This window comes from Lycium ferocissimum, chromosome 11, assembly GCF_029784015.1.
Source record: "Lycium ferocissimum isolate CSIRO_LF1 chromosome 11, AGI_CSIRO_Lferr_CH_V1, whole genome shotgun sequence".
In the NCBI taxonomy this organism is placed as follows: Eukaryota; Viridiplantae; Streptophyta; class Magnoliopsida; order Solanales; family Solanaceae; genus Lycium; species Lycium ferocissimum.
The window spans coordinates 36025573-36052032 of NC_081352.1; the positions used below are offsets into that span (position 1 = coordinate 36025573).

The window sequence follows — 26460 nt, forward strand, 5'->3', positions numbered from 1 at the left end:
AACTTTATCACTTTTACTAAAAACAAATATCGTTTTAGGAAACCAGAAAAAGAGCAAATTAATTTTACAACTTTCCCTTTATTATAAATGCTCTAGAAAGAAGTAACATGATTTAGAAATTAAAGAATAAATAAAGATAATTTAATAAACTAACTGGACTTTTTCCTGTTAATCTCTGTCAGTTCCCGGCAATTGATCATCCTATTGGCGAAGGATTGGGTTATGGGAGTATCTTCCACGCATTTACGTAACATAATAACTAAATGTCTAAATTTAATGTCTGGCGTAATCAGAACATGCCTAGCAATAAATAGTCATTAGTCAATGCCCAGTGCCCATATGGCAGAAGGATGCACGTTCAAAACAACGACCATACCTAAAATTTAATAAACTGAATTAATAACACTCCACGGTAGTGACAAACTGCACCTAGTGATAAAGATCATGCCTTCATCACTACTTCTCAAGTTGATTTCACATTCCAGAATAACTTAGGAGATAAAATCTAACATTTACATGCCGGTCTTGATAATACAGAGTCAACAAAACCTAATCATAACACTATGCTACAATACAAAATAGAAAACTTTCACAACAACTCCATACAAGAAGAGACATCGCTAAGAATATAGTTCATTTCTCCTAGCAGAGATTTAAAAAAAAAAAAATACTAGTGCCCGTCTGCTAAGTTTGATGGGCATAGTTACTTAATACTTGTGATGATGGAAGATAATTTATACGCGATGAAATAATTGAGTGCACAACAGAAAATTAGCAGTCATTCAAAAGCACCACAGATGGTGCATAAAGTACAACACACAGTACACAAAACATGAACAAGAAGTTAGACAATATAATTGAGCATTACTCTGATTGTGATAATATCTGAGCATATTGATGAGATAGAAAATTTTACATCAATGTGCGATTAATCGGATACTGTGATGGTCCGGACTAAACTTGACGGCATCAAAGGAGGATCTGTTTCCAAATGTCCATTTGCTTGCTTCATGCTAATTGCCTAGTCCTAGGAAATTGGACCAGAATAAATTATTAAAAGAACAGGAAGTAGGGGAAATCTTTCAAGTACCAAGCCACGTGAAACCATGTCGAAGCATGATGAACAGATTAATCAAATAGAATCAGTCTGATAAACACCATTAGAACTCCAATGATCCTAGCTCTGATTAGCATTTCTTATGAATTCATAATCATTTCAAGTAGTTGACCACCTAAGAAAATGAAGCATGCTTTGACAAGAAGAATTTGATTGAGTGGCATGTCTTTATACCCTCAGGCATCTTTACAATTTCTGACCGTATTTTCTGATGCACATTGGAAGAAGGTATCTATCCTCTCATGTTCCTCCTTGAAAAACATGGATGTGCCTTTGAGTTCCATGCAATTTTTCCCATTCCCTCTATGACAAAAAATAACTATTGACAAGAGCATTGATACTGAGACTAACAAATCCTTACCACCAGATTTCTTGTTCTAATTCATGTCCAAGCAACCTTCTTCACCTCCTTAGCGTTCTTGTATATGATAATACGGTGTGGACCGTCCAATATCATTCTCATGGCCTGAAGGGTGAGACAGAATAAGTGATGACAAATCTTTTAATCAAATTAATGTTTAGCCTGACTACCACTAAAAACAAACTTCTAGAAAGAAAAATCAAATCCACTGAAACCATGACAAAATCATAGTCAAGGGGTACCAAAGCTCATAGTAATCTTTGCAGACTTAACATATTCACAGTTCTTTGAAAGATCAAGGCATTTTAAGTGCAAATCAGGGGGAAATTGTTGTCTTTACCTGTAAAAGGTAGAAAAACTACTCTACAAAATTGTGCAGCGATGAAGAATCTTTCTCTTTCAGCCACAATTTACGTTGATGAGACTGAGGAACTTGGTGAATAAAAGAAGTTTCATGAAGGGTATTCACCGATGCAAAATCTGACCCAGTTTCATAGAGTTTTCAAAACCTCCCCTAGAACTAGTCCCCATTGCGTCCAATGAGTGCCACCCTGCAATTGGAAATTCAAGTACGATAAAGTTAAATCTTCCCCAAATTTGTTGAAAAGACTAACCGCCTCTTTCCCACATGATAAGTTACATAAGCAAACATATACTTAACTAATTAGTCCTATAGTAAACTAACTACTGGCGAAAGAAATGGCAGAGTATTACCTGACAGAAAACAGAGAAAGGCTCTCTTAGGGGCCCATCACATGAGAGCTCACTAGTACTTCCATCAATGAAGGTTCCATCAGCAAAAATGACCTACTCCAGAATAACATTCCAAAAATAGGCTGACGGTGAGTTGCTCAAGCTAAAAAACTCTAGTAAATAATAACTAAGATGTGCTTCATATATCAACTATCCTACAAGCATCCAGATGCTAAGCATGGAAGGAGCAAAAACGAAAAAGCAAGGCGGTAAATAAGGTAAAAAGACCAAGATAAACTTGCAGATCAACCGAGACCCAAAATTAAACTAACTATCCTAGCTAGAAAAGTCAGGACACGTAGAAGCTTGATTCAGATTCAACGCCACAACTCCCTGATCTTCTACGATTCCAACGAACCCAGCAGATAAAAGGAGACATTAGAGAAATGTTTGCTACTATACAAAGAACATTGTTGCTCATATTAGATTTCTTTCATAATTAATTCTATGTGACTTTCGGACATGATAGTTACATCATGGTTCCTCTGTCATAGCATTAGCAATTTACCATCTTCAATAATTTTATTTCCATTATATTGTTAACACAATGCTAACAATAAAATAGGAAAAGTTTCCTTCAAGTACAGCAAAACTTATATTCCCCTCATACCTCAGATGCATAGCCAGCAGTTGCACCTGCAACAGGCCTGATAAAAGAACTGACAGGAGAACTTCTCTGAACAGCCTCGCAAAAGGAAAGTAGACGCTCTCGGCTTCCAAGTTGTACAGCCTGAGAAGAATAACAAACTTAAGCATCCAGTTGCACCGATGACTGCTTGAAAATAAGGCACACGTCTGAGAGCACCATAAGCTACTTGATTTTGGGATATATTTTATAGAAGAAATATGAAGATTGTTACAATTGCTCATTGAATGAGGAAGTGCGATCAAATGGCGGGTGGTACTGTGGATCCTTTTTTTGCAAACAGAGGGGCTTTCTTCGACAGTTAGCAATACAAGGACTTGTATATGCCTTGACAAATGCAAGATGAGACAAACAAACCTGCACTGTGTCATGACGCTTGACCCGACAAAGAGGCTGCACATTATATCCTTTGGCTGACATGACTTCAGCTATCAGGAAGCTTCCCTTGCAACAGGAGTTTGCAAAGACGCATGTAACAAGGTGAAGTAGAAGTGACAAAAGATTATGACCACATCAGAACTTGAGCAGAAATGAGATACCTTTATTGCTTCACCAACCATTTGAGGTGAGAGGAATAAGCCCTGAAATAAAGTTCTCATTATATCACCAGGGGTAGAGCCACAATCAACTCCAAGTCCTGGAGCCGAGAGACGGGCAGCTGCTGCTTCCACCCATCTTTTCTTTCCTGCAACATATCCACCGCATGGTGCAATCGTTCCGCCCGGATTTTTTATTAAACTGCCCGCAATTAGGTCAGCGCCCTGCTCAGCCAAAAATCAACTTTGATATTTCCACATGGAATAGAACTTTAATAACAAGAATAACTTTACATACCACCATAGGAGGTTCGATGTCGTCGACAAATTCACCATAGCAGTTATCCACCATGACCATGCAGCTTGGGTTCTGCATCTGCATCAAAGAAAAGAGTTTGAAGGGAGAACTATCTTTACCAAAAGCAAATGTGAAGACATATCCAAACAGTGATCAGTGTAAAAGAAAACTTATTTATTCCAGTGTTACAAACACAAAGCATCAAGGATCAGGGAGACATCAATTACATAGACCCAGCATCTTATACCTGAGAAAGGCATACTTCTAATAACTTGTAATCTACAGCACCCTTTCAGTAAATATTTTGAGAGTTTGTTTTTGGAACCAACTATTATCATAATTGCCGCGGTTTCGAGAGGTTTACCTTGATTATATTGATGGCCTGACCTATCTCAGTTACACTCAAACTGCGACGCCAGGAATAACCACATGATCTCTGTATGAGTGCACACTTAGTGTGAGGTCTTACAGAGGTTTTAAGTGCAGCCCAATCAAGCCCGCCATCCTCTGCAAGCTGGGAAATTCCAGATAAGGTTGGCTATTATCAAATTGTGAAAAATAAACCACATGGAGCTAAAATCAAACATGCAGATGCAACTTACTGGGACTTCCCGGTATTCTACTCCAAAGTCTTTTAAGGAACCCAATCCACCAGAGTCCCTTTTTCCAATAACTTCCTCCAGAGTATCATAAGGTGCACCAGCCACCGCTAACAGCTGAAGCAAGTTGATTCAAGTCATTTTCATTAAAAAAAAAAAAAAAAAAAATTGACAACATTGGAAACATAAACTGATATTCAGGACTATAATAATTCATGAAACAGAATATTGTGACGGTAACAAGTATAGAATAATTGTACCTCATCCCCTGGTCTTAAGAAAGCGAATAATGCACAAGTGATTGCATGAGTACCTGAGAAGAACTGAAGGTGAAGTTTGACAGTGTATTAACTTAAAAGTATATCCTCTTTCGTGGAAATATCAAACTACCCCCAAAAAGAATAAAATGCAAACCTGTGCTCGAACAATTGCAGACTCAGCACCAAAAATTTCTGCAAAAGCCTGGTCCAAGGCTTCACGTCCACCAGCTTCTTCATGACCATAACCAGTGCTACCACCAAAGTGCTGATGCAGGTATAATTTTACACTTTTTAGTACTAACAAAATAAAGTGCCTACTAGTTGCCACACTATGACATTTAGACTTTGTAAATGTCATTCCATTAGCCGAGACCATTCTGGTTACCCGTGTTCAGCAAAATAATCATTTGTTCCACTGAACACTTGGAAATGAAATCCCAAATAAACTCATATTATGGATATGTGGGCAGTGTAAATAATATAATGCAGCATATAATGCTGTTCCAGCACATTTAAACGTGCAGATGTAATATTTTAACTAGGATAGAAGAGTGTTGACAACCGTTCTTATTTGTTTCATTTGCTGATAGACCTAAGGAACAGTACAAACAAATTGTTGACAGATTTTAATCCCATCTAGCCATGACTCAACTCATCCCCCAAAAACGAGGAAAGTTTGTGTGCTATACTGCTAGTAAATGCATTATGCTTTCTTCACAGAACAAATGGTTTATAATAATATTAAGGTAATAAGTACTTTCCATTTTTTGACATCTCATTCTCACCAGATCATAAACAAAAATGAATATTGGACGTCAGCAGTTGAACAAACTTTTATACATTAGCTTGCTTTTAACCATGATAATAAATTATAGTAATTCTTCTTTTTATTTGTGATAAACAGTAAATAACAAAATACTAGTCGGAGCACTCACCCAAAAAACCTTTTGACCAGTTTTTTACCGATGAAATATCATTCACAGCATGCAGTAGAAAAAAGGATCATAATATCATATAGTAACTAACAAACAAGTAATCCCCTCACTGACTCTTGTTTATTTCCACCTTACCCTATAGAGTATATCCTAAGGTAAAGGTGGAGTAACGTCCTAAACCATTAGTACTCCAGGCCTAAGCTCTAAATGCTCATTTATCACGTCGGTTTAATTCACAGGATCCGAGAATCAGCAGCAGTCTTGCAATGAAAATTGATATAATCGAAGATCCATTTGCTCCAAAGAAGTAAATTCACATATAAATGATATCTACAAGCTACAATTAACAAATTTTAGAAAATGAAAACTTACATGAGATCCAACCTTGACCCTTTGGAAAGCTCTTAAAACTCGCGCAGTATTGCGTGCCACTAAATTATCAACTTCTCTGAACTCTTTGGATAAAGAATCAACCGCCTTGTTAACCTACAAACCGCAGAAACAGAAAAAGCAATCATGTTGCATTCATTTCTCAAATAAACAGACTTATCTCAAGCCCAACAACCATAAATCCAGAATTTTAGCTCAGTGAGCGATGTAGCACTGCACGCACTACGACTTAGTGACAGTGAGTGCGAACAAAGTATAAACATATATCCCCTCCGTCCCAATTTATGTGGCCGCTTCTCGACAGTCATTTTGACTAATCTTCAAAGCTAAATTAGACTAGATCAACTCAATCTTTTAAAACTATAACTTAAACACTCAATAACTATACGAAAAGTAGTTTAAGTTGCAATTCTTCTCATGCCAATATGATGAAAATATGCATTTTAAAATGTTGGTCAAAATTTACATAATTCAAATCTCAAAAAGCGAAAAGTGGTACGTAATTGGAGAGAGAGCATATATATATATATCTGCCACTGCGGCACTGTCCACCTGAAACCGAAATGTTGCCATAGGTACCCAGTAGTCTAAGGTATTTTATGTATGCATTGTTAGTAGCTATACGTAAAAACACAAAGATTAAGCATCGCGTCATTACCTTACCTTAATTGTTTTTCTCGTTTTATCTTTACTTATTATTTAATAATCCTATTTTTTTCCTTTACCCTACCTTGTATAATATAACCTGCTTTTCTTTGTAAGTTTATCTTTGAATTTGCTAATGTGTGATAATATGTAACTACAGTGAACGATACAATCTATCCAAACATTATATTCATAAAAACAATACAATACGACACAATACAATATAATATAATACGATACATTATGAAACAATATGTAACAACCATCCAAACAGAGTGTTGAATTCAATTATTTATGGAGCATTTGGGTAATTCAATTCTACCTCGGGGACAAAAGGGGAATTGGATAAATGAAGTTGAGGAACTGAAACACGTGAGCTGGAACACACTGGAATTTTAGCTGACGTCACTCTCAGACTATGCGTAGGATAAGCAGATGTGGCGCAGCATAAGACCGCCATTTTCACGCCTGTACTAAAGGGAAATGGATTTGGAGAGTGATAGAAATGAAACTAATCCATATAAGCTAGGCTTGTTGGGCTTTTATCCTATTAGGACTTGGGCAATTAATCAAATTGGCTTCCTTTGGGTCTTTAATCGTATTTGAAATGTTTAAATTTTGCACTATAGGTTGAGGTTCGAACTCACGCGCGGTCAAAATTTTAAAAAAAAATCGCAAGGCATTTTTTTTAAATTTCGCTAGGCACGTTTGTTTTGAAATTACACTTTTTTATTTTTTTTATTTGTCCCTTTGTGAAGGAATTATCAAAGTTATATAGGTGGGGGCATACTTTTAATGGGCAAACTTTTATTATCTTTAATTTTTTTGTGAAGGAATTATCAAAGTTTCGGACCGTATCTTTATATACCATAAATATTAAGTAAATATTAAAGACCAGCCTATTTGATAGTTCCTTCAAAATTATGCAATTAAATGAATAGAATAAGGTAGAAATGGGGCATAACTTTTAATGGCACCCCAGTTTAAATCAAACTTTTAATGGCAATTAAAAATTTTAGGCTCACGATTTCAACTTCAGACGTGTTGATTCTGTGAGGAATTATCAAAATTAGATTTATTGTGCGCTTCACCTAAACGTCTTTTTTAAGGATTAGGCTTTTAATAGAAGATGCAATATCGGCATTTTTTTGCATGTAATTCCTTAACAAAAGTATTGTTTTGTGAAATTTCTCTGTTTGGGCAAAATACATCAAATCACCCTTAAACTTTTTTTAAAATTCAATATACTCTTGGGTTCGAACACGGAAATGGGTGTTAATCTAAAAGCTGATGTGGCAAAAAACAAATTAGATTTAAATAATATGAGGGGTAAAAATTAAAAATTTAAAGACCACCCCATCACGATTATGGAATAGATAGGGGGCACTCCGATTGAAAAAAATGTTAGGACTTAGGCTTATTGGGCTTAATCAAATGGGTCATTTGCACGATTCCTTGCAAAAGCTTTTGGTGCTTTTTAATTTTTTGTCTTTCGCTTATGCCAAAGGATGAGATTTGAGGTTCGAATTAAAGGCTCAATTGCAAAAAAAAAAATGCAAGGCGAGTTTTGTACAAGTTAGGCCTATTCGGACCAAAGTTAGGCCTCGAAGCGATTTAATGAATAATGATTTGGTTTTGAATGCAAAAAAATGTAATCTAATCAGGATAGGGTTGTTTTGTGAAATTCCTTTTTTTTTTTTTTTTTACTGAGCTGGGGTTCAAACCTAGAATCTCGGGGTATTAAGTGAAGGACAAAAATTAAAGACCGCCAATTTGAGGGACAAAAATTAAAGACAAGTGCCTTTGGAGGACAATCCGCACAAAAAAATGTAATCAAATAGGATAGGGCCATTTCCATTTTTGTCCCTGTTTTGTTCTGGTCTTTAATTTTTTGTGCCTCACAAAAAATAACTTTTTCTCGGAGCATAAATTTATATTTTTGCATCATATCATGAGGTATTAAGTAAATATTAAAGACCAGCCTATTTGAACGACAAATCCTGCAATTAAATGAATAGAATAAGGTAGAAATGATACAATATAACCACTTTGTAGCACCCCCGATTTAAAATGTAATCAGTTTTAGAAAATTTCAGAAATTGGCAATTAAAAATTTTAGACTGACGATTTCAACTTCAGACGTGTTGATTCTGTGACGACTAAATTTAAAAATATTTTGTAAATTTTAACAATTCTTTAACAATTATTTGTGCGCTTCACCCTAAGGTCTTTTTTAGGATTAGGCTTTTAATAGAAGATGGGCCCATATATACGGCATTTTTTTGCGTGAATTGGCCTTCTTTTGGGGTGGTCTTTAAATTTTGTCCTTCATATTTGTGGTCTTTAAATTTCACCGATTTTTATTTTTCATATTTGTGATAAATCTTTAAATTTTGCCCTTCGCTTGAAAAGGTGAGCGAACACGTGAGGTTCTGGGTTTGAACCCCCGCTCAGGCATAAAATAAAATAAAATAAAAAATCGCAAGGCAGGGCTAATCCGGCATACACGCCTTAAAGAAAAACTAAAGTTATCAAAAATCCATATCGATAACTAAAAGTTATATATATATATATATATAGAACTTTTTCTTAAGGCATAACTAAAATTTTACCTTGAAAAGTAAAAAAAATATATATATGTCTCAAGGCAAAGTCTGCCTCCTCAAAAGAAGGGCAATTACATCGGCAGTTTTTAAGCTGTATATAAAGCTTTTAACTATTAAAATTAAAAAATATGTGCCTTTATAAATGATTCGTTCTAAAATTCAAAATCAATTGCGAATTTTTTTAAAAATTTTTGTATCTAAATATTGTAAAAAGTTGTTGATATAACCCATAATAATATTTTAAGCGAAGAACACAGATTAATGAACAAAAATTGGAGGGGCAAGGTTCATCTGGATGTCAATAAAGACTAGAAAAAAAATATTTATAAAAAAGAAGGGCAATTCGCCTTATCGGCACTTGTTAGAATTGATTAATGTATACAATCCTTTTTCAATATTCTTTATTATTTACTATAGATTAACATTAGAAACATCGTCTCCTTATTTTATTTTAGATTAATCCTGAACTGATTGTGTCAGTTCTAAATTTGAGAAGGATTCAAAGATTATAATAATTTGTCATTTGTTGTTGGCTGCTACTCCCATTTTTATTTCTTGTATAATATAGTCTTTAGTTAGATAAATATTCTAAAATATTCTATGTTTTTATCAAAGTAGCTCAATCCGTTAATAAACTTTTGAATAGGTATGAAACTAATCATTATATCTGATAATCTATTATCCTTTAGACTTGCGGTTACACAGATATAAAAAATGAAGATTAACATAGTAAAAGAATGTGGAGGGGCAAGGTTCATCTAGAGAAGAACTCAATAAAATAAACTAGACAAAGTGAGAAAAAATTTACTCAAAAATCCATATCGATGTAATTGAGATGATTAACAAAATAATAATAAATTTTTAAGTACTGATTTATAATGTATTTTATAAATCAAAAGATCTTTTCATACGTCGTGTGTGCCCAGTAAAATTTTTATTTTTTTATGTTGATAACAAAAATCTTAATATCATATGAGCTACATATGCAATATACATATCAAGATACTAGTTGTATCAATAACATAAGGGAGGATAGATAACAAATTTTATTGTTGAACCTTTTCCAAATGACCAATATGGCACTCACTTATTCTGGAGTAAATTGAATCACCAAATTTCAAATTTCAAATTTTATTTTGCTTAGCGAATTTTGAATTAAATGAATTACACGTGCAACACACGTGTCCAACGACTATTGAAATAACTGAGGGTGATTAAGAACATTACTTTGATCTTCAAATTACAAGTTGGTGGTTTGAGCTCCTAAATAAGCAGAGGACGATTGGTCATCTAGAAGAGGGGAAAAATCATTTAATAATAATTGTCTTACATATGAATTAAAGTCTGTCGCGATGGTGATGATTTCTCATTATTGGTCAACGCTCTAGGTAAGACGTAATCTTATTCATTTTAAGTATATTACAATTTTCACAGTAACGATTCAATTTTAAGCAAGCTGCAGTCGATTTAATGAATCCTCCTTAACCATTGTTATTCTATTTAAACTCATCTTAATCAACATAGCTCAATCCATCGATAAATGGGAAAATACATAAAAAACCCTTCCAATGTATCTTTCGGATTAATTATGGCCACCTAACCTGGGCGACCTATTACCCCCCGGCCTTATTTTTTGCGTACTTTTGTACCATTTTTTGGAGCGTGGCAAAAAAAAAAAAAAATTGAAGCCAGTTACCTGCGATGAAGAGTGTTGCACACTCTCCGCCACATTGGTGCCACGTCACTGCCACGTCACTGCCACTTTTCCTTTCTTTTTTTCATTTGATTTTTCTTTTATTAATTATATTTACACTAATTAACCTCTAATTAACCATTAATTTTGTCTTCTTCATTACTAAATCCTTCTTCTTCTTCTTCATTTCAAGAAATCCATCAACCCATTTTCTTCCTCCATTAACACACACACACACACATTCAACCCATTTTCTTCCTCCATTAACACACACACACATTCAACTCACTTTCTTCCTCCATTAACAACACACATTCAACTCAGTTTCTTCTTCTATTAACACACACACATTCAACCCATTTTCTTCCTCCATTAACACACACATTCAATTTAATCATCAATCATAAAGAGCTTATTTTCAAGAAACGTTCAACCCATTTTCTTCAACCCATGTTTAACACACACATTCAATTTCATCATAAACCCCTTCTTCTTCATTTAAGCGCGCCCCCCCCCCTCCTCCTCCCCCCCCCCAAACTCCCCCCCTCCTCTTGCCCCCCTCCATTTGAAGAAATTCCTTTTGCCCCACCCATTTGAAGAAATTGTAATTTGAAGGACAATGTGCAATTTCTTCCTTTCGGGCTATGTTCAATCATGGTGGAATTTAACAACAATGGAAATTGTTGTTTGTTAAATTTCATGGAAATTATCCAACCCGCTCCTCTTGCCATTTGTTAAATTTTATGAAAATTCATGGGGAATGGAATTTAACAACAATGTAGAAATTGCACGAACTGCCCATGATTTCACTAACTGGGCTGTGTTCAATCATGGCGGCGTCGGTGGCTGCGGTGTGGTGGTGGCGGCGGCAGCGGCGGGGGTGGTTGAGGAGAAAGAAGAAGAAAAAGAAAAGGGAGAAAGAAGAAGAAAGAGAAAAAATGTGTTTTTTTAAAAAAAATTAATTTTTATTAAAATATAAAAACTATTTTTACTGTTTTCACTCGCTATTATTTTTTTTTTTTTGCCACGACAGCCAAAAAAGGTACAAAAATACAGAAAAAATAAGACCAGGGGGGTAATAGGTCGCCCGCAAAGGTTGGGTGCGTCATAATTAATTCGAGTATACGTTGGGGGGTTTTTATGTATTTTCCCATCGATAAATCTTAAATAGAAGAAAATTAGTTATCATACCTTATAATTAATTTAGTGTTCATTAAATTTGCAATTACATGAAGATTAATACTTTCAACTAATGTGGAGGGACAAAGTCCATCTTTGGGAGATTTTGCGTAAAGTAAAAGAGATTTTATTTTATTTTATTTTATTTTTCAATAAAAGAGATAGCTACATCATTCACTGAAGGTCAAATGAGCTACATGTGCTAAAAATCTAGTTGATTTAGTTAGATGAACGAGAATGTAATAGGAGTAAGTGCTTTCATTTCTACTTACGTGTAAATAGTTCCAGTTACTGATCTAAAATGAGTGGGAATCACATTGGTCTTACATTTAAAATAATTAGTACTATTTAATAACTCTTTTCTTACATTCAGAGTTTGTTATGATGATAACAGCCAACTTTCCAAGCAAGACGTAATTTTATTTATTTTAATATTTAGTTTTATTAAAAAAATATCAATCATCTTAGCTTAGTATAATTCATTGATAAGTTTTGCATAGGTAAGAAAATTAATCATCATACCTTATAGAATATTATTTAAAACTGTGATCAGATGAATATTAGATTGCATATTAACGATATAAAAGGTTGTGAAGGTGCAAAATTCATCTATATAAGAATTTACAAAAACGCAACGATGATTGTTATGTACTTTATAATTCCATTTGATAAATCAAAAGATGTTTTGAGAATGACAACTAGCTTTACAGTGGTAGAACATCGTCAACTAGGCATACTATTGAAGAACCTTCCGTGAACTTTTTTACTCTTATGAAATTTCAATTCAGCTTATTTAGATAATGAAATTTTAAATGTCAAATGGGCTACATGTGCATCACACGTGCGTTATATGTGCCCATAACAAGTTCATTCAATAACGTGATCGATGATAGATTAGGAATAAACACTTTCATCTATCTTCAACTTGCAAATTGGTGGTACTAGTTACTCCCGAACAACTGAGAACTATAGTAGTCTATTGTTCATTTGGAAGAGGGAAAATAATAATAACAATTTTCTTACTTGTAGAGGTTGTTGTGATAATAAATTTTCTCATTATAAGTCAACTTTCCAGGTAAGTCACAATCTTACTCATTTTCATATTTCCAATCGATATAGCTCAATCCATTATCAAATTTTGGATAGGTAAGAAATTAATCATCTTATTAATATAGTATTATTTAAAATACGATAACATAAATATTAGAATTAAAGATTAACACTTTTAAAAAAATGGAGGGCCAAAAACTCATTTGAAAGAGAATTCGTAAAAGTAGAAAAGATAGTTCAATTAATAAAATAATGTTTATGACATCATTCTTTGAGGTCGTAGAAATAAGAAGACGAAAGTTCGTTTTTACTTAAATTATATTTTAGTGAAAATTTAATTTTGGCTAGATAACAAAATTTTAAATAAATGGATTATACGTGCAATACATGTGCCTGAAACGAGTTATTCTTTTGTGCCAAGAGACTTGTTAATTCAGTGATACAAGTGCAAAATGTATTAGGAATAGAACTCTCATCTTCAACTTACAAATTGGCGATCCGGGTTACTCCAGAATAATTGGGGGACGATTGATCATTTCGAAAAGAAAAAACAATTATAAATTAATAACAATTTTCTTAAAAATAAAGGCTTTCTTGATGATAGTGGGCAGTGGCTTTTCACTATTGGTCAAGTTTCCTTCAATTAATAGATTACATTTTTTATATTTTCAATCAATATTTTTTCCTCTATTTTCAATCAACATACCTCAACTCCTCAAGTGACAATAATTATGTCTTATTCCCAAGCATTTTTTTTTTTTTTTTACATTTGAGGTTGTTATGATAATAACAGTCAACTTTCCAGGTAAGACGTAATCTTATTTTTTTATTTTTATTTTTATTGGTTGTAACTCGATCAATCAATAAATTCTGGATAAGAAAGAAATTAATCAGCATTCCATACCATTTTATATTTGCGATTATGTAAATTCCAGAAATGAAGATTGTCGCTTTAAAAAGCTCGTGGAGGCGCAATAGTTCATTTATGTTCTCTTTCACAAGAGTTGAATACTGGCTTTCTCATAGAGACCTGAAGTTTCGAGTTATCAGAAGGTATGCCTACTCCTTATAAGCAGCCTAGATTTGTTTTTGTGCTCGACTTAATGTAATCTCGGATGTCCATTCAAAAAGGGCCATTTGAGAAGCTCTATTAGGGTTACAAGTACTGTTATTCTTTTATTGTTATTTATTTTTTCCTTTTATTGTTTATGTATATAACTAGGTGTGAGGGTCTTTTGGAAACAGCCTCCCTACCTTTCAAGGTGGCGGTAAGGTCTGCGTACATTCTACCCTCCCTAGACCTCACATTGTGGGATTCTACTTGGTATTATGTTGTTGTTGTTGTATATAACTAGGTGTATCTTGTTCAATAAATTGTATGCATTTGTGATATTTTAGAGAAATTAACCGTATGGTGATTTTCTTTCGATTGATTTTCAATGTTAGAGCTTTAAATATTAATTAATAGATCTGAAAATTTATGTCGCATCTATAAAAGGTTTTCTTTTCTTTTCTTTTGATTTTTTGGACATTTTGTGGCTCGATTCTCAATTGACATTTCTATATCATTTTTTTTTCTAGTTTTAAAAGTTGCAGACATGTTTTCAGACAACGAGTTGGATGGTTTTATGGGTGTTTTAAAAAAAGAATCGGACTATATGGAGATTGAATGTGGTGCCACTCATACCAAATTTGGTGATTCAACTGGAAAGCTTAGAGTTTTTCAAAATGGGAAGCTTGAAATTGATTGCCAATGCTATCATGATTGCCCACAAGGTCCTCTTTATTTTCCATTAGTATTAATTTTTCAGTAATCTAATTTTTTCCCATCATGTTAGCAAGTAGGCAAAAAAAAGATAGATTCGGCGAACAAATAACCGATGATTTTGATTGAGTAATTTATGTCCGTAAAGAATTAATCCTCTATTATTTTGTTGCATGAGTTTGTGGTACAATTCTTCCAGAATTTACAAAGCCAAACAATTTTATTAGAACACGTTTTGAATTTTGAGAGGAGAAACGAATTTGTTTGTTGGTGTAAAATTGGTTAGATGTCTGTATAGTTTTTTTTGGTAGAAAACGTGTTTTTGTAATACCTTTAGGAGTCCTTTGGTCAGGATTAAAATAACAAGATTATAACATGAAATTAAATTATGACGAAATTATTTAGTGGACATACTTTTATTAATAAATGTTCGGGTTTTACATAGATATATTGGGATAAATTTTTTAGTTTTAGTTTTAACCTTAGATTTTCTAAAGAATATTGGAGAAGAGCCTTGAAGAAGAACATTGAGAACTAAATAATTCCATCATTATTAATCCTCATATTATAATCCTGTCATATAACTTGTCCAATAGCCAATTGACCCCTTATGAGTTTCATAAAACAGATAATTTTATGAACGAACACTTCCAATAATCATATTTTAATTTTAATTTGATTCTTTGCTATTTCCGATCACTAACTACACTAACTGGATTTGCACTGGACACAATCACATTTATCTTGAACTGCATATATGTGTGAAAAAAGATCGACACACTATTATCTATTGAATTATCCCCTCGAAAAATTGCTTCTACAATCTATTACTAATCACGCAGGGTGGATCTAACGTTCTAGTTACGGATTCAACAGTACTCAATAATTTTGATCAAAATTATGTATTTGTGTTAGGAAATTCACTTGATATGTATAGATAATTTACTCAAAACTCAACAAGTTGCAATTTTTAAAAACTCAGAATCCATAAACTCACAATATTGAATCTGCTTCTGTTAAATCACCAAGGGTGTGTTTGGTAATATTTTTCAAATTTCTCATGTTCAATTGGTCAAAATTTTGGAAAATATTTTACTAGGAAAATAAGTTCCTTAAAAATGAGAAAAATGACTTCTCTAATGGAACTAGGGAAAACAAGATCCACAAGTGGAAGTTCCGATTGTTTGTCTTCTCTCCACCCTCGAACGCATCTCATCTTCACCCCCACCCCCACCCCCACCCCTATTTGTCTACACTTATTTTCCTTCATACCGAACACACCCCAAATGTTGAAGTTTGGTAGTTTATGTTGATAAATGAGGAATTACTTGCTTGACATGCAGTGAGGGTATCTCCAGGTGATTTTGCAAAACATGTGGGGAAAAAGATGGCAAATAAAAACTGGAAGAGCCAAATTTGGGTGACTAATAAGGAAGGACGCAGAGAAAATTTATGGAAGACATGTCTGTTGAAGTATCACAGTGATACATTTCATAGGCCAGTTCGTGGAGGAACCATACATCGCGATCAGTTCATTCGTTGCACTAATTGTAACAAAGAACGTAGGTTTCTTCGAAGAACTAAAGAAGAATGCAAACACTATCATAATGCTCTTGCTGTGAAGGACTGGAAATGCTCTGATATGCCTCACAAAAGGTATTCGTCATTCCTAATTTCTCGATATCAGTGTATTTTAACCTGTCTAACAAGTGAAGTGTCTTATTTACTCATTTTATGTGAAACACGTTTATTGTATGATTGGTCAAGTTTCAAAATAATCAGCTTTCAAAATATGATTATTTTGAAAAGTGTGTTTTTGTTAAAAATGTTTTTCGAAAAGCATTTTTGGAGAGTAACAGTTTATTTTTGGTTATCAATTTAAAAAATACTTTTTTCAATATAAGAGCAACAATTTGTGTTTGGGTAAACTTTCAAAAAGTGTTTCTAGCAAAAAACTATTTTTTTAGCTTTTGAAAAATAGCTCCGGCTACTACTCGAAAATACTTTTTTTTTTTCATAAAAGATTGGTCAAACACATTAATTATCTAAATTTAGCACGTTTTGAAAGAAAAAAAATTGGCTTCAGAGATGATCTGCTAAACAAGCCATTAGTGTTAGGTTGATAACTAGAGAATACTTCAAAGGCTAAATAGGTTGGTAAAAGAGTAATAATTACTTGATAAATTAATACATGTATTGATGAGCAAATACCGTGCATTTATAATATATGCTTGTAGCTTGTAATAGATGTGGATTAATATGTCTTTCAGCCCTATAACAACGATTCATCATTTCTTGAATGATTTGTACAATTATTACCATCATTTCTTGAATGAATTGTAGAATTAATTTTTCAAACCAAAGAATTTTCTGTTTTTCTGTTTATCTTAAGTTTAATTTATTAACAGTATTTTTTTTTTTTTAATATTAAGGATAAGTTGTGATGATGTTGAAGAGCGCGAGAGTAGAAAATCGTGCAGGGGTTGCCCTAGAACTGCTAAGTGCAGTGGCTGTGTCAGGTGTGTATGTTTTGGTTGTAGAATGTGCACCTTCAACGATTGCAATTGCCGTGCATGTGTCGACTATCTTAACAACATTTGATGTTCAGCCACCTGTCTTTTTGTTTGGTACACAACATTGTTTTTCATGGTCCGTGAGGATTCATATAGTTGATTTCAACTTGCTTGAATTTCAGACATTGTTGTTGTTGTGTACATTATTACTTTTAAACGTTTACAAGTTTTATGAATTTTATGAGATTAGTTCAAAAGAAGACTATTATTTTACTTCATAACAGCATACGAGAAATGTAAACAGAAAACTCAAGAAAATTGAAGTCTTGAGATATATACATTAGGGACGGACCTACGGTTCCGGTTACGGATTCCAATAGCTTTGGTCTAGACAAAAGCCTAGCTCCGCCTCTGAAAAGACGCTTAGTGGTGTAGTATTTGTTATGAGTTGTTTCATAGTTTTGAGTGCAACTTACAAAAGTAGTTCATTAAACATTCTTGTTTAAACGGAAAGAGAGTAAGAAATCTGATAACTAGCTTAAATAGCTCCTAAACAACGGTATATATAACAAGAGATATCTTGGAGCTGATTAGTAAAGAAGAAATAAATAAATTGACCCACAGCTGACATGCATTCAACTGATTTCTTTTTTCATTTCAGCTCTTTGCTGGTTCTAAGTTTACAACAAGTCCAACTCCATCCTAATTTCTCTCCTTTCTTCCAAAAATTATAGTACAACTTTGCCAACAAAAGGGAGCAAAAAATTCTTTAGTCTACGCGAAAGTTTGCATTATCCAGGAGTACAAAAGACAAGCATACAAAAGAATATCCACAACAAAACCAACAGACAAACTGAGTGTTCGTCGATCCTTTTTCACATACTCTGTTGCCCGTTGCACAATATTTACCAGCGAGCAACATGAATGCAATTGCTGTGACTCTAACTAACATACCAATATTTTTTCTGGTCAGCGAAACGTCAATATAAGACGTAAAAGAGTGCCATCCTTACTGCATTCCTCCACAAAATTGAAGATATATTGAGGATGCCAAGCTTATACTTAAGGTAGCTGAATATTACCATTGCCTGCATTCTGTTGGGCAATACAACTTCGATTCCGGCCTCTGCCTCTTCGAGCATTAGCAATGTTAGCAACCAAAGAATTGCCTACAACTCCTAATCCATTAGCTCCCATTAACTTCAGCCCAAGATTTTTAAACAAATATGACAATTTACACTTACTTCCCTCCTTCACTAACTGCAACTCAAGCGCCTGCTCACGGGACACAACTGTATAAAGCTGCAGTGGTGGGTTTAACAAATGTTGAGGCATATTATCTGCTTCCTTGCCAGAAGATAGTTCTGTATTAAGTTCCTCATTGGATTTTGCAAAAGTAACTCTCATGAGTCCTAAAGATTTAGAATCATAAGTGAAGGGATCAAATACAAATAAGATCTCCCCGAATGCTAGATCTGGCCTCTTGAACAACTCTTCTAATACATCATTGCTTGGTCCGATATTCTTTAAAACAGCCTTCCTTGGATTGTTTTGCCTCACTTTCATGGATTGGGAAATGCGAGAAGCTTCTCTTAAGCCACTCAAATAGGCTCCATGCATGGTGGCTGGATGTTGTCGAATAGTAGCCTCTCCAGCGAAAAACAGCCGGCCTCCAAGATTTTCTGCGAGTACGTCGTAATCACTGCCAGAAGACTGAACACGAACATGTGAATATGAGCCAAAAGAAAAGGGATCACTTCCCCATCTTGTACATATGGATTGTATGGGATCTGGAACTGTTATGCCCTTTGGCTCATATATGCCTGTCGAAATAGCCAGATGAAAATGAAACCAGATTCCACATTCTTCCTCAAAGAACAAAACACAGGGAAAACAAAATTACAAATCTATCTAGTACTGTATAAAGATGGATGATACCTTTGAGAATGTTCATAACTCGATGAATTAAGATGGATGGCTCTGTGCGTTCGAAAAGTTGAGCAGCGTCACCAGCAACTAGTGCAATAAGTACTGGACCCCCAGAAACAGTATGGTAACTGTAAAATAAGAAGAACTCTCCTCGTCTATGGCTATGATGGTTGAGGCAACCAAAGGTATCTAAGTCTTCCCCCCAAAAAACATGAGGGAATACCATGGCAACCTTATTCAGCAACCCAAATCCTAGCCTATCAATGGCTTCAAGCTTCTTCGCAGGTAACTCTGGTTCAAATTTAATTGATCTCCTTTTTAGTACCCCGAGAGGAACAGTACAGAGGGCCATATCAGCCTGAAAATGTTGGTCACCGGCGATGACCTCAACTCCTTCATTTCCATACTTTATTGTCTGAACAGTCTTGCCATAGAATATAGGAACTCCTTTACACAGTGCTCTGATTATACCCCAATTTCCACCAGCAAGAAAACAATGATCACCACCCATTTCATAAGGATCGTCCTGATCCCAATAGGCAGCAGAGAGTTCTGAGAGGCATCCAGCATTTGCATATTCCAAGTTTGCAAAATGCCAATCCAAAAGTTGCCTTTCCTCTGTAGTTTTAGCCACAGCATATAATTGTCTAAGTATCTCCAAAACGGAGCCCAGCGAGATATCATTAGCCAATCCACTTACTATTTTTCTTAGCTCAGTAACTTTGTCGAGTAGCTTATTGAAAATGAGTTCAACATTGGAATCAACTGCTGCATTAACAGGAGCTCCATCAGGCTTGTATAAAGGACACTTATCTCTAACTTTGTGGAGCGGAATGGAAAGTTGTCTTGCCAAAACTCCCAAAGGATTCGCATGGATACCAGTTATGACACTGCCACCAAGATCCACAGCAGCAAACTTGCCCTTCCGTCCCATTTTCTGAGTATAAACTCTCCCTCCAGGTCGGTTCCTACCTTCTAGGACAATCACCTTGAATCCAAATGACATCAACTGCCTTGCTGCAGACAAACCAGCGAGTCCAGCACCAACAATAATTACAGAGCCTTCACTAGGTTCCTCAGGAATATTAGATACAAAAGATGGTGAAACCCCAAAATTTATATACCCGTTATGCAAAAGAAAGTCATATGTTATGGCCACCAAATGCTCATAGTCGCCACTTACAGTTTCCCTTATCTTTCCTTTGGACAGCCAAATTTGCACATTCTCCCTCCATTTTGCAAGAATATGGTTTCTCACAACGATGTAATCATTTTGCTCTTTCCCATCTAGTTCACTTACAACTCCAGCCTTTCTTTCTTCCTCAAGAAGGTCATCAATGGGGAAACCCAAAGAAAGTGCTATCATCGCCTCTGTTTCAGTTTCTTTCTCCAAATCTTGCTTGGTTCTATTCCTCTTCCTCACGGAACCACCCAAATGCTCCTCTATGAACTCATCCATCAAATTCTCGTCGTAATTCCTTGAAGCTACCCTCTTTCTAACAGGTCTCTTTGAGATTGAACGTGAATCCGGGGTCTCCATTTTCTTTCTTTTTTTCTTTATTAGCTCTCAAAATTCGAACAAACTGGATCTTTTAGCCTATTAGAAAGCCGCTTTTACATTTCTTAGGCAGAAACTTCAAACATCATGGCTTTAAGCAATGGAGGTGAAATTTTCTACATCGATAAATATCCTGAATTCACCCTAATTATAGTCTGTGTTTGTTACAAAATTCAACTGTTCCAGCATCTGGTACAACATATCAATTTAGTTCAGTCTTGGCAATCTCGGTAAAGTAAAGGAAAATTATTTACCAACATCAACAACAGACTCAGTATAATCCCACAAGTGGAGTCTGGGGAGGGTAAGACAAAATGATAACAAATACTACTAAACTGGTTAATAAAATTGATCAGTAAGATAACTCGTAAAAATCCAAAAACTACAAAAAGCTTGGAATTGTGGATTTCTTAATGTAGTGCATCTCAATTACCAATTCGAATTATATCAGGAATTAGGGTTTTTGTTTCGGACAAAACAGAGAGTAGGAAATTTAGAGAGAATGGTCGGGAGTCAGCGAGAACTTACCACTTGAATTCTGTGAAGAGAAGATCGTGGAGGTGGAGAATTCACGGTAGAGAGGCAGACATTTGAAATTGGCGGGGCAAAATCATTCATCACCATTAGGGTCCGAATTTCAAATCCTAGTAGTCTCTTATTTGGGCTTAGTGTTCAAATCAGTTGGGCGCTATAGGACTGTGAAGGCCCACATCCTTTGATTTGCCCTTCTTTGGGGTGGGCTTTAAATTTTCATTTCCTCATATTTGAAATATTTAAATTTTTGTAAAATTTTAAAATCTATGGGTTCTAGGTCCGAACCCCCACACAGTCAAAATTTAAAAAAAAAAAAAAATTAGCAAGGCAGAGTTTAAATTTCGCTATGCCTCCACCGGCATACACTTGTGAAGGAATTACCAAAGTTATATCGGACCCGGCATACTTATGCCTTATGGGCAGACTTGGCATAAGTATGCCGGATTCGGCATAACTTTGGTAATTCCTTCACAAGTTTATGCCGGGTCCGGCATAAAAGTTTGCCCATTAAAAGTAAGCATAAACATGTTAAGGAATTACAAAGTTATCTTGGGACCGCATACTTATGCCAAGTACGCCCATAAGGCATGAGTATGCCGGTCCGGCATAAATTTAGTAATTCCTTAACAAGTATGGCCGGGTCCGGCATACACGCGACCCAAACCTTGCCTTGAAATTTTTTTTTTTTTTTTAATTTATGCTTGAGCGGGGTTCGAACTCGAACCTCGCGACTTCGCGTGAACGCTCGAGTTCTGAATGCGAAGGGCAAAAATTAAAGACCAACAATATGAGGGGCATAATTTAAAGATCACAAATATGAGAGGCAAAATTTAAAGACCACCCCAAAAGAAGGGCAATCCGCGCAAAAAAGGACTAATTTAAGAGGACAATTCGCAGGAATGGCCCTCATTCGGGGTGGTCTTTAATTTTTGTACCTCTAATTGCTAGTCTTTAATTTTTGTCCTTCGCGTAGTAATCCTGAGGTCCTGGGTTTGAATCCCGGCTATGGCATAAAAAAAAAAATTCATAAGGTAAGGCTTGGGGAAAGGTATGCCGAATTAGGCATAAGCGCCTTAAGGCATATCCGGCATAAATTTTATGCCTTAAGACAATTTATAAGGCAGACTATTATGCTTTAAGACAACCTCTGTCGGAGATAGCATAAATTGTATTGAGGCATAACTAAAGCTATGCCTGATCCGGCATAAGTTGCCTTAGAAGGCAAGCTTTTAGTTATGTCTTAAGGCAACATATCTTGGGATCCGGCATAACTTTAGTTATGCCTTAAGACAACTCATGCCGCATAAGGCAGACTTTTCTCAAAGCCTTGCCTTGCGAAGTTATTTTTATTTTTATGCCTGAGCGAGAATTCGAACCCAGAACCTCAGTATTTTTGGCCACCTTTTCAAGCGAAGGCTAAAATTTAAAGACCACCAATTTGAGGGAAAAAATTTAAAGACCACCCAAAAAGAAGGACAATCCGCGCAAAAAAATGAATTTAAGAATGCTATTTAACTTTTGTCTCCATTTAAAGGATTTGTGCAAAATCATCCTCAACACTGCACATTGGAAAAAATGGAAAAGTACGTTCATGTAAGTCGTGCCAACGGGAATGAACTTAGTGCAGTCTTCGTTCTACCTATTCTTGTTCACAAATCTTGCTATATTGCTAAGATCTGCATATGATTAGATTCTTTTCGCTTTTAACCCTGTGATTAATCTCAGTCAACTGACAACTTCAACATTTAGTTACTTGCAAAGCTCAAATTAGAAAATTACTTTTACGAAAGGGGAGTGGGGGCATAAAGAGAACAGAAATTTGGAGATAGAAGAGATCATCTGCCCCTTGGCCTATTTTTATAAAAATTGTAAAAATGGAGACAAAAGGTAAATACAATCCTCAAAAGGGAAACAGGGTACAAATTCTTGCCCACTAAAGTGGCCCAAAATTTCCATTCATTTTCTGAATTTTATAAATACGCAAGGCATTTTTAAATTCTAACAACAATTCTAATACAGTCAACGATCATATGTGGACAGATGAGTGCAACTTGTAAATCATATTTATGAAACACGGCTTGTAAATCACATTTTTGAAACGTTTATTATAAGTTGTATTTCTAAACGCAACTTTACAAGTACTTATAAATGTCATATATGAAACACGAACTATAAATCACATCGGCTTATAAATTGTGTGTATAAAAGACGACTTACAAATCACATTTGTGAAGAACAACTTATAAGTGCGTCAACCGTGACTATATTTACATGTGCATATTCTCTATGCTTTCCGCTTTGTGTGTTTCTGACTCGAAGCTAAAGTGAAGAGGTCCACGAGATTCTTTAATTTGTAAAAGAAACATGCCTTTGATTTCTAAATCACAAGATCGATAAGATTAAGGTTTAAGCCAGCTGAAATAAAAACGCTCAATAATGATAACAAATGAGAATCTAATTTGAACCTTGTCCGAAAATTAATTTGTTGAGGCACTTGATGAAAGAAAGTATGGACTGTATTTTCCCCAAGCATAGCTAGGAACCGAGTTAGCGCTCGGTTATGGGTTCGGTCGAATCCACCCTGTAGTTGTAAAGAATTAGAATCCCAAACACATAAGCTTCAAATCCCTACTTTCTTTTTTTTTATGGGTATAACGGTTTATGCTTGCCTCATTACAAAAAAATATATGCCCACATATATTGAGGACCTGTTTTTTGCGTCGTTTTGCAAAAAAAACTATTTCCATTGCCATTACTTGAACCAGGGTCATTAACTTTAGACTTCCCATTTTACTGAAATTTTCGTACAACCATAAAAATATTATAACTATATATATATATATATATATGACAAGTTCAATGATATTTTTTGACATGCGACGGAAGTCAACGTACCTTTCTTTCTTAAATTTTATTCTCACTCAAACACTGCCATATAAAATGAAATTAAGGAAGTACCCGGTATCATTCACCTATATATACACATTTTTTTCTTTCATTGTACCAGAAATTTTCTTATATGCTTAAATTTCAAGATATTGCAAGTCTTTCAAATTTGTTCAAACAATTTTAATTTTTAATCTGCAGTTTTTCTTTTATTCTTAGAGTTGAATGCACATAGTGGAAATTTAAGTAATCAATGGCGTAATCAGAACTTTTTGAGTACTGTATTTGACATTTACAAAAGTATAAAGAGGCCGTTTGGATTAGCTGAAAAAAGTGGCTTTTAAGCATAAGTGCTTCAAGTACTTTTTAAGTGCTGAAAGTTATTTTATATATAAGCAGTTACGTGTTTGGATAAAAGTGCTTAAAAGGTTTTTAGAAGGGTATTATTGAAATTAACAGAAAATATAAGGGATAAAAGGGTAAAATTGTTGGTCAAACCAAAATGGCTTTTAAGCCAAAAAAAAAAAAAAAAAGTTGGGGTGGAACAACTTCTTGGTTTTGGCTTATTTTAAGCACTTTTTAACTTAATTTAAGCTGTTTTCTATTTTTGTCAACCACCTAAATAAGTTAAAAATGACTTATAAGCTGGTTTGACCAACTTATAAGCCAATCCAAACGGGCTCAAAATATACAAGTGACACTTACGTATCAAACCAATTTGTCGATGCAAAGTAAATGCATTTACAGAAACTGCATCGTAAGGCTAAGTCAAGTCAAATTTATGTAGTTCATGTCCAAAGATCTGTGTTAACGGAGGAAACATTGGCAAGAATCCAGGTTCTTCAAGAACAAGTTAATAATGTTCTTAGTTCTTATACCTCGATGTCACAAAGCTACTTTCACATGTATCCACCGTGAAATAAGGCACCATCTTGTTACAAGCACCTTCTTTTTGCTCATCCACAAACTCCTCCTACTGGTAAAATGAAAACATATTGTTAAACAATATCTTGAAGATAAAATCTCATACTCATATTCAGTAACGTGCTATATATAGGCCAGCTTGTATGTAAATGTACGATAAAAGTGCTCATGACTCTCTAATCACGAATTACTAGTCATGTGATTTCTAGATAAAGATCATAACGTAACTCGCCAACTAAAAAAAATCGTTTTTTCATAACATAATTAGCCCAAATCAAGAAAATTTGCTGGACTTATTTATTCTTTTATAATTCATTTAATTATCAAATTAAACTAATAATAAAAGCTTTGTCTTTTATTTACAAATTACCTGAAGGCAAGAGTGTTATTAACAGAAAGTTAGTCTTGATTAGGGATTACTATAACCGTCAATTCAAATAATTTTGATTGATTCAGAAGAGTTGACGCTGACAAGTCTGAAAGTCTGATTAAAAAGAAATCGTTAGGCTAAGTCAACTTTATGTACCGAGGGCGGCGCAGTCGACAATGTAATGATGTATAGTTCATTGTCAATCTAGATTCTTGAAGAACATGCTAATGTTCTTACACCATTCATTCCACTTTATGTGATACACTTCATTTTTAGTCAGTTTAAAAAAGAATGACACACTTCTAATTTGAAAACAATTAACTTTACACTTCTTATTTTACCCTTAATGAGAAGCTTTTATAACTACACAAATGTTATGTCATATTTAAGATCACAAATTTTAACAGTTCAATAGCCATACAAATGCTATCACATGTTTGAGACCAGAGTTTCAAAAGTTTTCTTTTCTTTCTTAAACTCCGTCCCGGTTCAAATTATGTCATACAACTTGAAACGGAGGGATTAGTTCTGAAACCTCCTTACTTGTAAACTGCAAATATATTGTTAAACAATATCTTGAAGAAAAAGATCTTACATTTCTCTGTACTTTCTGCAATTTGAAAGCAGTGAAGCATATTCAGTACTGTATTATAGGCAAACTTGCAAATGTGATTAAAGCACTTCATGACTCTATAATCACGGACTACTAGTCATGTGATTCGTATCCAGATCTGCTAGATAAATTGTCAACTCCCTTTATTATAAAGGGTTGCAAGCCCCAAAGCATTGACTAAAGATCACAAACTACTTTTTAAACTGCTAGTTTCTCCTTCAAGATTTAGTTAGAATGAATGATCAGAAGCTACATGGAGTATTTTAATGGCAACTAGCAGAAAATAAAACATGAACTAAA

At 34.6% G+C, this 26460-nt stretch overlaps 3 protein-coding genes across 3 annotated transcripts; 1 reads left to right on the plus strand and 2 right to left on the minus strand.

Annotated features, from left to right (window-relative positions):
* Nucleotides 1–771: 771 nt before the first annotated feature.
* On the minus strand, nt 772–7032 carry LOC132036574 (uncharacterized). The gene is made up of 14 exons (XM_059426932.1): nt 6863–7032; nt 5878–5991; nt 4725–4835; nt 4571–4633; nt 4314–4427; nt 4076–4225; nt 3712–3789; nt 3417–3638; nt 3235–3321; nt 2842–2961; nt 2193–2285; nt 1819–2029; nt 1479–1583; nt 772–1027 (listed from the first exon to the last, which is right to left on the minus strand). Exons 1-12 carry the CDS (start codon nt 6998–7000, stop codon nt 1970–1972), a joined length of 1350 nt encoding a protein of 449 aa, XP_059282915.1. The 5' UTR covers nt 7001–7032; the 3' UTR covers nt 772–1027; nt 1479–1583; nt 1819–1969.
* Nucleotides 7033–14666: 7634 nt separating this feature from the next.
* Nucleotides 14667–18080, plus strand: LOC132038293 (protein ULTRAPETALA 1-like). The gene is made up of 4 exons (XM_059428978.1): nt 14667–14844; nt 16177–16489; nt 17266–17352; nt 18008–18080. The coding sequence occupies exons 1-4, from the start codon at nt 14667–14669 to the stop codon at nt 18078–18080; spliced, it is 651 nt and encodes a 216-aa protein (XP_059284961.1).
* Nucleotides 18081–18099: 19 nt separating this feature from the next.
* LOC132036228 (lysine-specific histone demethylase 1 homolog 2) lies at nt 18100–21246 on the minus strand. Its single transcript, XM_059426510.1, has 2 exons — nt 19285–21246; nt 18100–19169 (listed from the first exon to the last, which is right to left on the minus strand). The coding sequence occupies exons 1-2, from the start codon at nt 20813–20815 to the stop codon at nt 18409–18411; spliced, it is 2292 nt and encodes a 763-aa protein (XP_059282493.1). The 5' UTR covers nt 20816–21246; the 3' UTR covers nt 18100–18408.
* Between the last annotated feature and the right edge of the window lie 5214 nt (nt 21247–26460).